At 40.9% G+C, this 16,964-nt stretch overlaps 1 protein-coding gene and 1 long non-coding RNA gene across 3 annotated transcripts in view; one reads left to right on the forward strand and one right to left on the reverse strand.

Moving 5' to 3' along the window:
- The window catches only part of LOC134756983 (uncharacterized), a 173,830-nt gene that overhangs the window by 51,132 nt on the left and 105,734 nt on the right, over nucleotides 1-16,964 (forward strand). The gene's annotated exons all lie outside the window — the stretch shown is intronic.
- Nucleotides 1-16,964, reverse strand: part of ENOX1 (ecto-NOX disulfide-thiol exchanger 1) — a 573,843-nt gene that overhangs the window by 7,706 nt on the left and 549,173 nt on the right. For both annotated transcript variants that reach the window (XM_063697309.1, XM_063697308.1), the window contains 2 exons: nucleotides 15,758-15,860; nucleotides 3,159-3,244 (listed from right to left, as the gene is read on the reverse strand). In XM_063697309.1, the coding sequence (XP_063553379.1) occupies nucleotides 3,159-3,244; nucleotides 15,758-15,860 (189 nt within the window). The remainder of the gene's footprint in view (nucleotides 1-3,158; nucleotides 3,245-15,757; nucleotides 15,861-16,964) is intronic.

The raw sequence follows: 16,964 nt of genomic DNA on the forward strand, positions 1-16,964 counted from the left end.
TATAGTCTGGGAAAGAATGCTATCCAATTAATTAAACAGGATCTGAATCTCCTTTCCATAGCCAAGACATTTAAATTTTGTGTTTGCAGAGGTATGCTATTAGTACAGAAGTGCAAATGATTCTCCCCTCTGTGGGAAATGTAACACATGCCCATGACCTCTCAAGCTGGTCACAGTGGTGTCGTGCCAAAATAGCAGGTCCTTCTATATCCTCCAGCCTCTGTGGCCACATTACGCCGAGTCTGGTTTTCAGAACCAAATCTTCCACACCATGGGCCTTGGGAAGAGGCTGCAGATGTGTAGAGGGGGCAACCAGACACGCTTGGAAAACTGAGCCTTTATCTCCTAAAGGATACATAAGCAGGGAAGAGCAGACGAACCCTCCTCTTGACTGTAAGAAGTATTCATCTGCTAATGCTCAAGTCAAATGTTTCTTCTGGGCTGCTTCGGAGAGACAAGAGGTTGGGCTTGATGGGCCCTGGGGCCGACATGGGAGATTCTATGTACTGATAGAAACCATTTTCATCATAGTGCTGCCTATTTTAAAGAGTTTGCCTGCTGTGCTCTGGGCATGATTTTTGACTCAGCAAAGCTTCAGAAGCCATGGCCGCCCCCAACCCTTACCCTGTTTTCCTCTGAATGAATCTTCCTTTTTCAAGTGTTTCTGATACCAGAGAACCGGGTGAATGAGAGTGGGTAATTTAGAAAAGGCCAAGAAGAGAAAAATATGCAAATATGCAAATATCAACAGCAGGAATAATATTTAACTGGAAAATAGCTTATTATTGGGCTACATGGTTTTAGGAAGCCATGTGCAATGTACATGCCCAGCATAATTTAAATTAATTCCTTCCATTCCTAGTCATTCTTACACCCATATGTAGCCTTTGGGGAAATCCTGACCACAACAGTGACATTACAGGACTGGGTTGAGCCTGCTTTCCCTGTTCTCATCAGTACAGGGTGGGCACTGGATTTTGCTCTCTGGATTAAAAAGTCTAAATATCCTCTCAGCCTCACTGGAATAGAAAGCATGTGGTCTGATCCCTGGTGCCCAGCAGTTTTAGAGTACCTTTTCAATATACTTTCTACCCCAGGCATGAGAAGGAACCTGACAGCTCTAGTGGGCGTTTCATTCAGAAGATGGAGGGCTATCTGGGAGTAGGCAGGGGACACCTCGTGTGTTTCCTCTGTGAGGGAAATACTTTCTTCATCACCTTCTAAAATAAAAGTACCAGTCTTTGATGAGATACAATTCCCTTGACTGAATCCCATCCAGAAAGGCCCATCATCTAATGGCCAGGGACAAGGCATGTGAATTCTCTCTCCTCAGAGACTGGTAAGGGAACGTCACAAATCTTACCTGAGCCCTGAGGATAAGAATAGAACAATAGCTTCTACCCGCCACCCCCTCCCCGCCAGCCAAAACAAATCAATTCATTACTTATCAATCCCTGCCCATTCCCAGATGATTTTACACACACACACACACACGCAGGCACACACACACGCAGGCACACACACTTCACTGGTGATCATCATAGATTCTCAGCCTGCGATGATGGAGTGGAGGAAACAAAGTGTCCTGAAATTCTTCGATAAATGACAAGTGGATTCTTGGTCATTTCAGCTCCTACTAAAACAACAGCTGCTTCTCAACAAAGGCTTCCCACTTGGGACTTCCAGAAAGGGAGAACAGAAATGTCAACAGTACAAGGGAAGGATGGTAGCAACAATAGGAATCATTTCTTGAGGGGTTATTCTTTGCCAAACACATTGGTGCAAGCAGTGTTTTGTTTCATCCTCCAGGCAAAGGTGGTGGTGATATTAAGGAACAATAATACCAGTAAAGGGGAAACAACAGCAGAGAAATCCTTCAAATGTATATGACAACAAAGGAACATTGTGCAGCAAGTCCTTCTTATTTCATCCGAGTTTAACATGAATGCTTTCTCTTACTTACCTGTGCATGTGAGGGGAAACCACAGAGAAAAAAATAGGTGATTCTGAACCTCTAGAATTTTAAAATTCTCTAACTCCTTTCACCCTGTTTTGTTCTACCCTGTCACGAAAGGCATGAAATCTGTATGACTGAAAAGATTCCTCTCAAAGGGGAAGTGTTAGATCCATTTAAGAGGTTAAACAGTTTTGGGATCATGTATTGGGAAGATTATTTGAATCAAAATAAGAACACATGATAGTCATTTGATGCATGCTAGCCATTGAAAATTTAGCATGATTTATCTGTGTCTGTTCAGGGACACAGCACTGCAGGCTGCGGGTCTGGTCGTACCAATCCCATGCATTTTGCTGTGCTCTATGGAGGACCTTCTTACTTATTTCCATTTTCCTTCATGACCAGAAATTTGACAGGCAACTCGCTGGCTTCTCTAGCTTCTCTGTTTTGCTTCTGTGTCCACCCCGCTCCTGGGCTTCCCTAGTATTGGTTAATGATGTTGTTTTATTTTGTCAGGACCCCTTCCGTTGTTCACATGAATTTGACGCATAAATCACATTCTTTTTGTCTCTTCTCTTTGGGCACACAAATACTGCAGTGGGGTAGGAGTACAGCTAATTTATGGATGGGAAAAACTGAGCTTCAGGGAGGTGAGGAATGATGTCTGGCTCTGGATGTGAGCCTGGAGGGGCACAGCTGAGAAGAATTTTGCAGCCACTTTTTTCTACTTAGAGAACAACGCTGGAAAACAGCCATTAATACAGCTTTCTTGAGTCATATCAGATCTTTATATTATTTGGGATAATTTTTCCTCGATTGTGTGAAGTCCAGAACATGGAATCCTATAAGAATATGGTCTGAGGATAATGCTCTATTAGCCACACTCACCTGATTTCACCCTTATTTTGGGAACTTTCAGGTGAACCTATATTTTTAAATCTCTCATAAGCTTTCCAAGTTAATTTGGCATCTGCTAAAAGTCACTGTCATTTTGGATAACTGCTCTTCTTTTTACAAAGACAAAAGCAAGCAAAAAGAGGAGAACAATCTGCCAAAAACTGAGGTCCTTGCAAAAGAGAAGGGCTGATCAACCCCCATAGGCTGCTACAGCCCTAGTTCAGTTCATGCAGAGTCCACCTGCAGGCAGCAATCAACATGCTAAATTTGAGCAACGAAAGTTCACTCGAGCAAAATAATTTACCTTGGAGTCCAGCTGCTGCATGTATGACCAAAGATATTCTATGTTGGCTCCAAAAGGATGGACGTGAAGAAACGTTGATATGATACCTCAATTAAAAAGGCAAACATTGGAAATTATTCAAAGGCATATGAGAGTCTCTGTTAAATAATGCTGTCTAACCCCAGTGACTATTTTGTCAGGCTGAGTTATGGTCTTGCCATTTCTAGCAGCACTCAACAAGCATTCAATAATAGCACATTCTGAAGGCAGTAAGAGTAACATGGCAAACAGAACACTTTATCTCCTGGAATGATAGTAGTTAGCAAAGCTAGACTCTGAGATAATATACAGCTGAATAAAGGTATTTCAAAACAAAGACTCCTGGAAGCATTTCAACTACCAATTTTATGCTTGATTTACCAATATAAAATTACAGTTATTGGAAGGATAAAATTATCTTTTCTTTCCCTCAGTGGACTTTGCAGTATGAAAATGGCTCATACAACTGTGTCAGAAATCACACCACCTCAAATTTTCCTGATAATTACAGTTGCTAGATATGAAAAGTATTTAATCTATATTTCCCCCAACTGCCATTGAAGGAAGCCCAAATTCTTCCTGAAACATTTGCTGTTCTCTCTGGTTGTCGCTCTTGTTTAAAAGGAGCCAGCTCAGTCTCCCCTTCTTGCTGCTGTAATTTACAAGATCATTTTAAAAGGTCTGGGAATGGATGGTTTGGCTGCAGTTTGATTATAAATTATAAGGCTCTTCCATCGTGCAAATCAGCTGTCAACATTGTACTGACAAATGAAAAGCTGGATGTTGAAGTCAGGAATGAAGTAAAAAGCATTACCTTCCTCTTCTCCCTGCTCCTGGATCCAAAATCAAAATAGTGCACATGAGGAAGTCAACTCCAAAAACTGTAGACTGCTTTTTGTTAAGAAGTTGTGCACTTGTTATTCACGATAGCAAACACATGGAATCAGCTCAGGTGCCCATCAGTGGTGGATTGCATAAAGAAAATGTGGTATGAACCATGGAATACTATGCAGCCATAAAAAAGAATGAAATGATGCCCTTTGCAGCAACATTGATGCACCTGGAGGCCATTATCCTAAGTGAACTAATGCAGAAATAAAACCAAATATTGCATGTTCTTATAAGTGGGAGCTTAACAGTGGGTACTCATGGACATAAGAAGGAGAACAGTAGACACTGGGGACTGCTAGAGGCGGGAGAGAGGGACGAAGGAAAGGGCTGAGAATCTCCCTATTAGGGATTATGCTCATTACCAGGGGATGGGTTCAGTCATACCCCAAACCTCAGAGTCATGCAATAGGCCTCTGTAACAATCCTGCACATGTACCCCTGGATTCTAAAATAAACGTTGAAAAAGGAAGAAAAGTTGTCCTCAGACTGATAGTTTTAGCTTTCTGTTAAAAAAGTTTCAAGATGAATTAAATCTGAGGGTAAGCCTTCATGTTCTGTTTTTTGTGAGCCTTCATGCTTGGGAGCCAGGGCAGACCCTCACCTGTATGAAACGCCATCTGGGTGGGCACAGGTGCACACAGCATTCTTGTACTAGGTCATCCTATATTTGTAGGTGACCTTGGATTGATCTGCCTGCCATAGGGTTTCATGGCTCCCTGATGCTATGGGATGAGTGTCAAGTTTTTAAAGAAAAGTTCCCAGTTCATCCTCAGGCTGAGAACAGAAAACCAAAGGGACTCTCCAAGACCTGTCCTCAGAATGTTGCTTTCCCAGGGCTTCTAGAGGATGACAGTGAGATGGGGAGGTAGAAACAATTCCCACATTTCCCTGTAAAGGTAGAATCTCAGTTTTTAAAGACTGACCTGTTCTTCCTGAGATACAAAGAACTACCACTTCATTCTGAGGTTATATTCTTCCTTTTTTCTTGTCAAAATGTCCTTTTTTGAAATAATGGCAATGGTAGAAGGCAATGATGATACTTTAAAAATATCTTTAAGTGGAAAAATAGCCACTTTTAATGTACTCAGGGAGCATTGTGTTGTCCCCTCCCCTTATTTATTTACTTATATTTTAATTTTAGAGACCTGGCAGCTACTTCCCTGTAACTGAAATTCTCAATTCTGGTGAAGTGGCATTCTAAGTAATTCTATTACTAATAAGAGTTAAAATATAAAAGCTCAGGAGTGATTTCTTTAAAAAAATTAGAATATAGTAGAACTATTTAAAAATGATTATTTTCATTTGCATTTCCTTTTTTGTTTTACAAAGTTTTTAATTGATATATAATATTTGTACATATTTTTTGGGTACCTGGCATATTTTGATACCTGTATACAATGTGTAATGATAAAATCAGGATAATTTGCATGGCCATCACCTCAGACATTTATCATTTCTTTGTGTTGAGAACATCCCAAATCTTTTCTTCTAGCTATTCTGAAGTATACAGTAAATTATTGTTAACTATAATTTCCCTACTGTACTATCAAATACTGGAACTTAGTCCTTCTATTTGTTGAATGAGAGAGTAAGGGCTGAATCACAGTTCGTGTAGAGGGAATCCCCTGTTTCACGATGGTGAGTGGGGCTTTCACTGACCATCCCAGGTACTATGGCCACTGCTTTCCACAGAGAGCCTCCCACAAGTGATGGGCATGAGAAGGACAGGGGAGGGAGAAGGAAGAGTCAGCTTTGGCTTTGTGAGCAGGTGAGGGGGTGCTCCTAGTCGGAAGCTTTTTTTGTCCTCCTCCCCTGCAGGGTTCTCCCAGGGAGGTGAGGGCTGCTGCAAGGTGGGGAGCAGCATTCCTCGGGTGGACATCTGCTTACGCAGCAGGGCTGAGACAGGGAGTGGCAGTAGCACTGCAGACTTTGGGGTGACAAGGGTGTATAAGTCTCCCATGGAGAAAGAGGGCATAAGACTTGAGCAGTCTTAAGTAAACTACCCCAGGCAAATAGATAACAATATTTTTCATATTTAATATTCCCCCTGGCCAGAGAGTCTCCAACATCTGCATAACCTACAGCCTTTTGTAAATGTCCATGGGTGTATGGTTATTAACATAAATGTCTTTAGTAGGATGAATAGAACAAGTCAGAGGAGGATGGGGTGGGTTGGGGGAGAGGTTGATAACCCTTAGCCTAGGAGACGAAGTGTTGACATGGGTCATTTAGGGACACCAGAAATGGGAGGACCTAGAGTGCCTCTGTGAAGTTGGCACCCTCTGTGAACATGGATTTGTTCCTCCACTGTCTACTATCTCTCAACCCTAATCCTGGGTCTGCACCCCAAGGAGCTGTGCTCTTAGTCTTTGTGTGTTCTGGTTCCATATCCAGAACATAGTACACATTCATAAGAGGTATATGTTGAATGTATTTATTTGCCAGAACTGGAAATCTCCAGTATACTTGTTTAAAAATTCTATTAGTCTATTATTGATTAATGGGAATAAATAAGAACCTTAAACATTTCTACAAGTAGTAACAGATCTTTCAAAAACCAGGTAACTTTGAGGTATTATTCACTGAAAATTCTTACTCTTAACCCATCCTGTCATGGATTTAGAAGGATGGAGTAACTTGGATGTTTTGAGCAAGGAAAATTTTCATTGCAACTATTTTGCTCATAACTAAGGAGAAAATCAGATTCTAAAATCAGATTAGAAATCCTGACGTGGACTTGAGTGTTCTTTTAGCAGGGTATTCAGAACCATCTCTGTGGTAGCTGATATTAAGAAGCCATTAGCTTTTCCTTATAAGAGTTCAGCAATTGCCACTAGATATATGTAGGGCCAAGGCAGGCAGTCACAAATAGGCTTCCCAAGCTTTTCCTGTGGATGACAACCCAATTATCCAGTGTTGCTAGAGACACAGCAGAAAGGAAAGCATGAGTCATCATCCTCCCCGGTACCTTGCCTCTCCTCAGCCCACCTCCCACTCCTGCATCTGTCCATCCCTGTGGCACCACAGAAGCAACAGTCATGTCACTTGAGAAAATGTTTCTAGGCCCTGTGATTTTGGATCAGGTTCATTTGAGGGAATCTTTCTAAATAAACAAGTAAAGCCCCTTTGCAGCTTTTTTTTTTTTTTTTAAAGGAACTGGGACATTTCCTGGGGATGGAAAAAGGATGGCTGTAACTCAAAAGTTAATGAAAAATACCACAAACCTGGAATATGGAGACTATTTTATGGTCCTCTGGAATAGACCTAAAGGCTTGGTAAAATGAACACTAGGAATGGAGGGTGGTGGATTTAGCTGTTACTGAACTGGTGGATCTCCAAGGGGATGGCTCAACAATTGGACTTGCTTGTTTCCATGGAGATGTAGAAGGCCTCCATATTTGAGAATGGGTTTCCAAAAGTGGAAAAAAAATTTTAAGTGCCTAATTTTAAAAAATTTTAAAAGAACAAAGGAGGTTGTCAGTACTATTGGGCTTTTTGCACATCTCAGAATCTTAAAAACTACTTTAGAAAGAGAAACTAACTAGCTCTAGAGGCCTGTGGCAAACCTTGTTAGGAAGGCCCATTTAAATTGGCTACCCAAAAGCACTCTGAGCTTCTCCCATCAAAACCATCTAGTTTATTTACATTATTGGGTCTCACTAAGACTAAAGATGCAGTATTTAAATTAACCAAATAGTGCCAGATTTGTACTGCTTCATCACTTATTTTAATACTTGAAACACTTAGCAGCCAGGAGGTGGCAAGGTGCTAGAGGCACAGCATTGTATAAGATAGGCAAGGGGCTGGTCCTGTGGAACTTTTATTCCAGGTGAGCAACACAGATAATAAACACAAAGATGAAAAATAAAAATTTTTAGATAGTGCTTAGCACAATGAAGAAAACACATCAGGGAAGAGGACAGAAGAGACAGCAACCTGCAGTTTGCTGGAATGCTACCTTACACAAAGCGATTGATGTGGTTTGGCTATGTCCCCCCGCCCAAATCTCATTGAATTATAGCTCCCATAATTCCCACATGTTGTGGGAGGGACCCAGTGGGAGATAACTGAATCATAGGGGCAGTTACCCCATACTGTTCTCATGCTAGTGAATAAGTCTCACGAGATCGGATGGTTTTATAAGGGGAAACTTCTTTCACTTGGTTCTTCTTTCTTGTTTGCTGCCATGTAAGACATGCCTTTTGCCTTCCACCTTCTGCCATGATTGTGAGGCCTCCCCAGCCCTGTGGAACTGTAAGTCCATTAAACCTCTTTTTCTTTATAAAATACCCAGTTTTGGATATGTCTTTATCAGCAGCATGGGAATGGACTAATACAGCGATTATGTGAAGGCCTCTCCCTGAGAAAGCAGACCTTCTCAAGTGTGAGATGAGAAGGAGTCAGCCATGGAAAGCCTGGGGGAGACCATTCCAGGTACAGGCCACATATAGTGCAAAGGCCCTGAGGTGGAAGTGAGCTGGCAGAACACACTGGGCTGGAGAATGGCACATGTGTTTAGAGGTAGGTGGGGGCCAGATCACACAGGACCTTGTGTGCCAGGGGAAAGAGTTTGGATTAGATTTAAATTCTAAATGTGGCAGGAAACCAAAAGAGTGGTTCTAAGCAGGTGCTTGACATGATCTGAATTATGTTTTAAAAACTTCCCTCAAGCTGCTGTATGGAGGGTAGAGCAGAGGGGGAACTGGGAGGCCAGTTGGAAGTGTTTGCACGAGACTGGAGTGGTGAGTCATGATCTGGACTGCAAAGGGAGAAGCGGACTCCAAAGGGAGAGCCAGGGGGCTGGTGTGAGCAGTGAGGCTGGGGAAGAATGAAAGATGAGTAAACAGTTTTTCACTTCAGCAACTGGGTGGGACTATTTTCTCAGATGAGAATATTGGGGAAGGAGCACATTAGGGCAGGAAAAAGGGGAATCGGGAGTTCTGTTTTGTCCTCATTAAATTTGAGATGTGCATTAGCATCTAAGTGAAGAATATTAAATGGCAGCTGGAGATGGTAAACATTTGCAATGGCAACAAAAAGGGATTTGAAGCCAAAGTATTCATTGAGATTACCTAGGTAGAGAAGAGGCCTCAAGACTGAAGGCTGGAGAAGCCCAAAATTTAGAGGTAAGCTGAGGAAAACTCATCAGAGGACTCTGAGAGGGTTTAATCAATAAGAAAGTGTGGCATCATGATGGCGGAGAGAAGTATTTCCAGAAGATGTGAGTAGTCAACCACGTAAAGTAGCTGCCAGGTAGAGGGAGTTGAGAAATTGGTGACATAAAATTCTCTGGTGATGTGGAAAAGAATGGTTTTGGTGTGAGGACGCAAGTCAGACTGGAGTAGGCTGGAGAGAGAGGGGAGGAGGGAATGGTGACTGTGAGCATAGTGCGTTGGAGGAATCCTGCTTTGGACAGGGGCAGGAAATGGACGGTTGGTGGAAAGGGGTCATGGTGTCAAGACAGATTTTCCTTCTCGTTTGTTGCAAAGGTACAAGATAGTAGAGTTCATGTTTATATATTGATGCACATGATGCTCCACTTACATAAAAGATCACTAAGGGGTAATGCAGCTTTCATAATAGTCCTCATATATTACAGAAAATTGAGTTGAAAAGGACCATCTAATCAAACTTCCTAATTTTATGCAGTATGAGGGCTTACACACTTACCACAGTGGTTTGGATAAGTGATTTGCCTTAGATTACCCAGTGGATGAAATGCCTCAATCCACAGATATTTAGGACCACTCCCCCTCCCCCACCGCTCAGGGCTGCTTAGAGATCATTAGGTATTATGGTTTCTCCTTTGCATCCTTATACAAAAGATGGGAGTGGGATGGGTTAGCCCTGTTATAGTTTAATTATATTGGTTACCCGATGAGAATAAACTATCACTTTGCGCATTCAGTTTGGTCAGCACATTATTCTCTTTGAGTGGAATGAGAAATGGAATATTGCCAGAATATACTCCCCACTACCCCCAGGCTGCTTGGAGTTTTCATTCCAAACTCTCTGTGTCAGGTTCTAAAGTTCTGGCTGAGATTAGCTTTCTCTACACCTACACTGGTTGATAGTCTCCTAGGAAGCTTCAAAAGACCCTGGGGCCCATCAGCTCACTGGGATAGAGGAGCACCTTGGGGCTTTCCAGAGACCTTGGCTCTGCAGATGAACAGCTGTGTCTCTAGATACAGTCACATCTTGCTGGGAATTACCAGAGGCCTGACCATAAACCAGCCTGAAATAGTCTTGTTTCATGTTAACGCCCATATAAATGGTCCACGGATGTTGGAGAATCAGAAGGAAAAAAAGCCATGCAAAATCTGGGTCTCCTAGTAAGCCCTGAGGGGACAGTTGTCTGTGGGCAGCTGCAGAGTGATGAAGTGTATATGGGAAGTGGAGAGAAACTGTAGGAAACCGATCAAACACTTGTGGTTTGGGCTGATGCTTCTCAGTGCCTTGGGATTCCAAAAAGCTTTAATTTTCCAAAAAAGTTTGTTCCACTTACTTGGTGAGTACAAAACCTGATCTTGTATGGTTGGTTAGTTAGTTTTGTGTTGTAATATTTGTCTGTCTTATTTTTTCGATTAAACCCCTCAGACTGTATTTGAACCTCTTAGTAGTAAATTGTTCCTGGTACCTGAAATGCCCTTAACAACCTTATCCATCCAGTGAAAACCTCTTCATCCTTTAGGACTAGCTCAGCTGTCCTTTCTTCTGACAAGGCATCTGTAGCATAAGTAGCTCCTTCTCTGTGTCTCTGATTTTACTACGAACCACAGTTCATTGTAATTAACTGCATTCTTTCTCATTATCTATGAACTTCTTGAGGGGAGATCATCTTTCCACCATCAGTTAACGCATGGGATAGCATAAATCAGGCCAGCGTTTCTCAAAACATAGTACCAGATATGCCTGCTTTAGCATCCTCTCAGATATTAGTATTGCAATGAACAGGATCACTTTCTTTTTTTTCTTTTTTGACAGGGTCTCACTCTATCACCCAGGCAGTTGCGCAGTGGTGCTGCTCACAGCTCACTGCAGCCTGATGCTCGTGGGCTCAAGAGATCCTTCCAACTCAGCCCCCCAAGTAGTTGGGACTACAGGTGCATGCCACCATGCCCAGCTAACTTTTTTTTTTTTTTTTTTGTAGAGATGGGAGTCTCACTATATTGCCTAGGCTGGTCTTGAACTCCTGAGCTCAAGTGATCCTCCTGCCTCGGCCTCCCAAGGTGCTAGGATTTTAGGCGTGAGCCACCACCACACCTGTGTGTGGGGCTAAAGATTCTGCCTGATAAATAGGCTGCCTAGATAATTCTTTTCCACAATGAAGACTGATTATTCTTATCGTAGGCTCTTGACAAATGTTTGTTGATTTATTGATATGGACATTTGTGCCTTGGAAACAAGATTTAGGTCAATGATTCATTCTTTATGGTCAGTAGTTTTCAGAGAGGAACATACTCCCAAGATTACTTTTCTCAGGTACAGCCTAAATATAGCCTCAACTTTATTCACTGAAATCACCAAAAATTATTGCTTAACCTTCTTTAAAAATATTTTTCCATATTCTACTCAGCTGTTTCTTTATACCCACATTAGGAGGAGCATTCGGCTTCTGGTATAGTCTGGTTTTGTGCACGTGTGAGATGGTGACTGTGATGGAAATGATGTGTATGTCCTGATCTGCAGAGGACTCAGGATATGTAAGAAAGTTTGCCCAATCATTGTCAACCTGAGGACAGTTCTCAGGGGACCAGGGAGGTTTTAGAGAAAAGCTGCTTTGTTACAGTTAAAAGTTGTGGAGAAGTTTTTGACTATATCTGGATAGTATTTACAATGACTAGCATCAACAGGGTGTCAATCAGAGCTGCTGGGATTGAAATCTATTGTGTTGGAATTATAATAAAAAGCAAGAGAATGTAGAGTGATACGGACCCAGAGAGTTATACTCTCAGCTCTCTGCAGAACTATTAGCTTGTCAATAAAAAAAATTTGATCCATTTTGCCTTTATAACAATATCCAGCCAAACACAGCTCTAAAACTTTGGCCCCAAATCAAAAGTAATGACTCATTCTATCCCAAACAACTTCAGTGTATGCCAATCCAACATGTAGGCCATATGTGAAATGAACTAGTTCTGGCATAGACATTGAGCAATGTCAAGCTGACCTTATGTGTGGTTACTATAGCATTATGAAACAAAATGCTACCCTGCAATGCCCCCATAAAAATAGAATTCTCTAAGGTCCAATTATATGTCAACCTGTCTCCACAAAAATTGATTACAAAATGAATAACCCAGAAATCACAATAATAAAGTATTTTCCAGGGGCCTGTCTTCTTTAGTTGAATTGGAAGACTCATTAATTGTCAAGAAGAAAGTCCATCAGAATGGTCGAACTCTAATAATACTCAGGATCCAGATCTGCAAAATTCCAGATTATGTCAATGAAATCCCACGGATCCTCTCTAATAAGTATCAACTTTATGCCTTGAAATAAAGACTCTAGTTTTATACAATAGTCATAACAATGTCTGGGCAGAATACACCCTTTTGCCCAGATAAATCAGTGTCACAAATAATTATATGTAACTAGAATTGCTCATTGTTTAGGAAGTTCTAGCCTCAGTTTTATTCTTTCTGTAGATGGAATCCATTTGAAGAGCTTTTTTCTCACTCCCTTTCTCTTCCAGGGAATGCTTTGTGCCAGTGTGCGTTTCTTATATAACATTTATGTGCCCCAAGAGGGCACTGATCATCTGACTATATTGGCATACAGCATACACTATAAGCATGCAGATGTGATGACGATTTTGCCAATTAATGTTTCCAAGTTGTGGGAGATTTTCTGCTGTGTCCTTGGCCTTCTAGGCTGGCCTAGAGCATGACTTTTGTGTCCTCTCTACTGACTTAATTATTCCAAGGGAAGATTTCAGGGGGAATTGCAAAGAGTATTTATGACTGCTCCAGATGTACCAGAAGGCCAGAGGGCTCCTAGAATCATTCAGTGTATGAGAATTCTTCAGAAAAGTGTAGCCCCAGCACCAGGAAATCCTTTTTCTCTATTCTGGTCCAGAGCAGTTTTGTCCCTACCACAGTCTGTATCTAGATTCCAGAAGCTTCAGGGGAGCTCTTTATGGACGCAAGATTCAGGTATCTACAAAGTAGGAATGACCAAACTCAATGAGTAGATAGGATCATTTAGTGGCAGGCAGCAACTGCAGCTTTTGGCAGGATCCATTTTGCCGGTCTTGGAAACTCTTCCCCATTGTGGCATTCTTTTGGAGGATTATTCTCTCTTTGGAGGATTATCCTCTTTTGGAGGATTATATGAAAGAGTAGAAGTATATAGATGTTTTGGAAGTGGGTTTGGCAAGGAAATCACATCTGTTGCCAAACTGTCATTAAGAATAATAAAATAAAATATTGAGAAAGGTAGCAAGGTAATGGATAACTGAAGGGAAAGTTAAACTCCTAAGTTTATTTTAATCACTTAAGTCTCTGGCCTCCCTTCTACCTAAATATTCTCATATATTGATTCAAAATAAGTGTCACCCCCTGTTTCTCTTTTGCTCTACTCCTAACTTCAAATGCTAATATTAGTAAACTAGTTCAAAAGACCAACAGTGAGGGGAAAAGTCTTGGAAAATTTAGAGTTGGTTGTATATGCTTTTTATTGGAGATCCTGACTAATATTTTTCTTTCTAACACACTTGAATTAACTAATTTTATATAGTTTTTTGTGATACCAAAGACATCAGCAGGCATAGCATGTTATAAATGTAATCTTCCTACCTACTCCCATTAATGTACTGCATATAAAGCACATCATTTAAAAATATTTGAAGTAGCCAACTGAAAAAAGTACATGTATGTGTGTACATATATAAATAAAACCTAATAACTACTTAGAAAACATTTTAAATGAACTGTGTTCTCCAATTAAAACATAAAAGAAGCAGCTATCTCTAGTGAAAGGAAGGAAATAAAAAAATAGAGATTGGTTCCCATTCTTTTAACCTTGAAGTGGACAGAATTCTTCCTACTTAAAGAGGGAAAAGTTTACTGCAGATCATTAATTGCTTTGTTCATACCCTAAAAGCATTATAGGGAAAAAATCACACCTTGGTCACACTGAGTGACAGAGAAACAGTTGTCAGACTTGGACATGTTTTCCAATAGAAGAAAAATCCAGTTACCAACTACATATGGGTTCGTTTTGGGTTCCTGGAACTGATAGCACATCAGCATGTCTTCTGAGACTCATGCATGGCATGTTATTACAGCTGTATATCATCAGAGCAAAAAAAAAATAATTGGTTTTCCTTGCAGTATCTCTAAGTTGATGTCATATTCAATAACCCTGTAGTTGAAAAATCTATATATGATGGATGGACTCTGGACTGTCTTTTGAATTTAATTCCTCATGTGCCAGCTTCTCTAGGTCGTGTTGTACCTGTCATTTTTAGGTGAGCACATGCAGTATTTACAAAATGCACCCAGGGACCAGGCGCGGTGGCTCATGCCTGTAATCCCAGCACTTTGAGAGGCCAAGGCGGGTGGATCACCTGAGGTCAGGAGTTTGAGACCAGCCTGGCCAACATGGCAAAACCCCATCTCTACTAAAAATACAAAATTAGCTGGGCGTGGTGGTGTGCACCTGTAATCCCAGCCACTAGAGAGGCTGAGGCAGGAGAATCACTTGAACCCGGCAGGAGGAAGTTGCAGTGAGCCGAGATTGTGCCATTGCACTCCAGCCTGGTCAACAGAGTGAGACCCTGTCTCAAAAAAAAAAAAAAAAAATGCAACCAGGCACTATTTCTGCCAGATAATGAACTGCTGAAGAACAGTTTGTCTTGCATGTACATTGGCCTCATTCTTCAGTCTTAACCATGCCACCATGGAGCCAGTCTCACCTGGCAACCCCACATTGGGGTCAGTGCCAAGGTGCAGCTTGAATCAGTTCTGTGCATCACAGCATGAGGGTGGTGGCTTCCCTTCCTCTGAATTTGAGGGCTTCAAAGACAGCCTTAAACATATAGGCATCTAAGATGGGCTTCCATGCACACTGCCAGCACATCCTCATCAAGAATTCTTCCTTGTGAAAATAAGTAAGACATCTGGATCCACTGAGGATGCTTCTTTTGTTCATCCTGGACAAAAGGATCCATACTTGGACAGGGAAGCCTGAAGCCGATTGTCCTGGATTAGCCTAGCATCAGTACCCTGCATGGCCCTATTTGTCAGCATTGCAGGTCTAGCCTTGGGAGTGACTTTAGGATGTGGCCTCTGCTAAGGGGCTTAGAGTTTAATCTCAGGGTTCAAAGCTGCTCTTGAGCCTGGGGATATGGCTTGGTTTGGAACTAGATGCAACCTGGCCTCCAGTTGGAAGTGACATGCCCAAGCTTTGAAATTCAGATTTGTAACATGTGAGATGCAAATTAGCGTATTCTTGAACTCAGTTTCATGTCTGATAATCAGTTAATATATACAGTTACAGAAAGGCAAAACCCCCATTAGTTTGTATGCCACTAATTTGAAATGTATGTAATATAATCTTGATGAAATTAATCTCACCTTTTACCAGAAGGCAATGCTGTTTAAATTAATAAGTTAATAACTAAAATATTAAGTTAATTACCTAATAATTATTTAAGAGAACAGATGAAGAAAACAGAATTTCCTTACCTATTAGCAGAGCTTCTTTCTCTGATTTTAAGCCTTGGCTTCTTTTCTCAATATTGTTCTCTCGGTCTTGGTTGACTAATGCAACTGTCAACACATTGATTTCCTATAAAGTTAAAAGCCAAAAACCATATATGGGTTTATGTAGATTCTGTGCATGTCAATAAAAAACACCAGATCTCTTAAACTCTATAAATAAGGTCATCACTTCTATTTATAACTAAAGATCAAATCTTTTATACAATTGATCTATTTGCCCAAGAGTAGAAAAGTAATTATGTAAAGTTAGGCTCCTAGGTACTGCTCCCCGCATACCAAGTAATTCTCTGCACAAGTGGTAAATTTGGCACAAGTTATCTTAGATTTTTGTCCATGTTTTCATTAAACTCTGTTCATTAAAACTGTGTTTGATTATAGCTACTTTAACATGTTTTATTTCAAAGATGAATAATCTTTGGGAAAGCATACAGGAAACTGATTTATAATACCATGCTAAAAATTTCTGAGTGTGTGGAGAAATAGGGCCTATTGGGGAGCTAAGATAGAATTGTTAGAAGTGTTTTTAAATTGAGTAGGTATGGATCCTCATGAATAAATCCAAGAGGCAGATAAAGCAAAGCTTGGTAAATTCTTTTTTTTGAAAACTAAAAATGAAGAGTTGTACAACAAGCCAATAACACGTGAAACATTGAGGCTGGACTATTTTTAGTTCTTTCTGTGGTCTTTTACATTTAAAAACAGATGAAGATTTAACTCATATCATCCTAGACTTTTGATATTAGAACTCAAAATGGGGAGTGATTTAATGGAAAGTCAAATTAATGATCTGCATATATGACCTGCATATATGGGATAGTAGAATCATTAGGGAAGTTGAGTCTTACTGGAGGAAAGTTGCTCACTGAAAGATGGCTCCAAAGAAGGACTAGTATATTGAGCAGTGGCGGGGAACCTGCAGGGATGATAGAGAACAGGTAGGGAGAGCCGAATGGATGAAGAAGAATTCAGAAGGTCTGAACAAATGGGTTGACAGGTGTCCCCAGAACTGGAAGTGGTTATAGGAGAGATATTTAGATAGTTAGTACAAAGTAACAAAACTGGTCAGATCCAAGAATACAGGAAGTATTGGGAGCATGCCGAGCCTGCAAAAAGTGAAAACCACACCTGAAGGCATTCAAAGAAAAATAAACCCAGCACATGCCATCAAAAC

Source organism: Gorilla gorilla, chromosome 14 (genome assembly GCF_029281585.2).
Source record: "Gorilla gorilla gorilla isolate KB3781 chromosome 14, NHGRI_mGorGor1-v2.1_pri, whole genome shotgun sequence".
Classification (NCBI taxonomy): domain Eukaryota; kingdom Metazoa; phylum Chordata; class Mammalia; order Primates; family Hominidae; genus Gorilla; species Gorilla gorilla.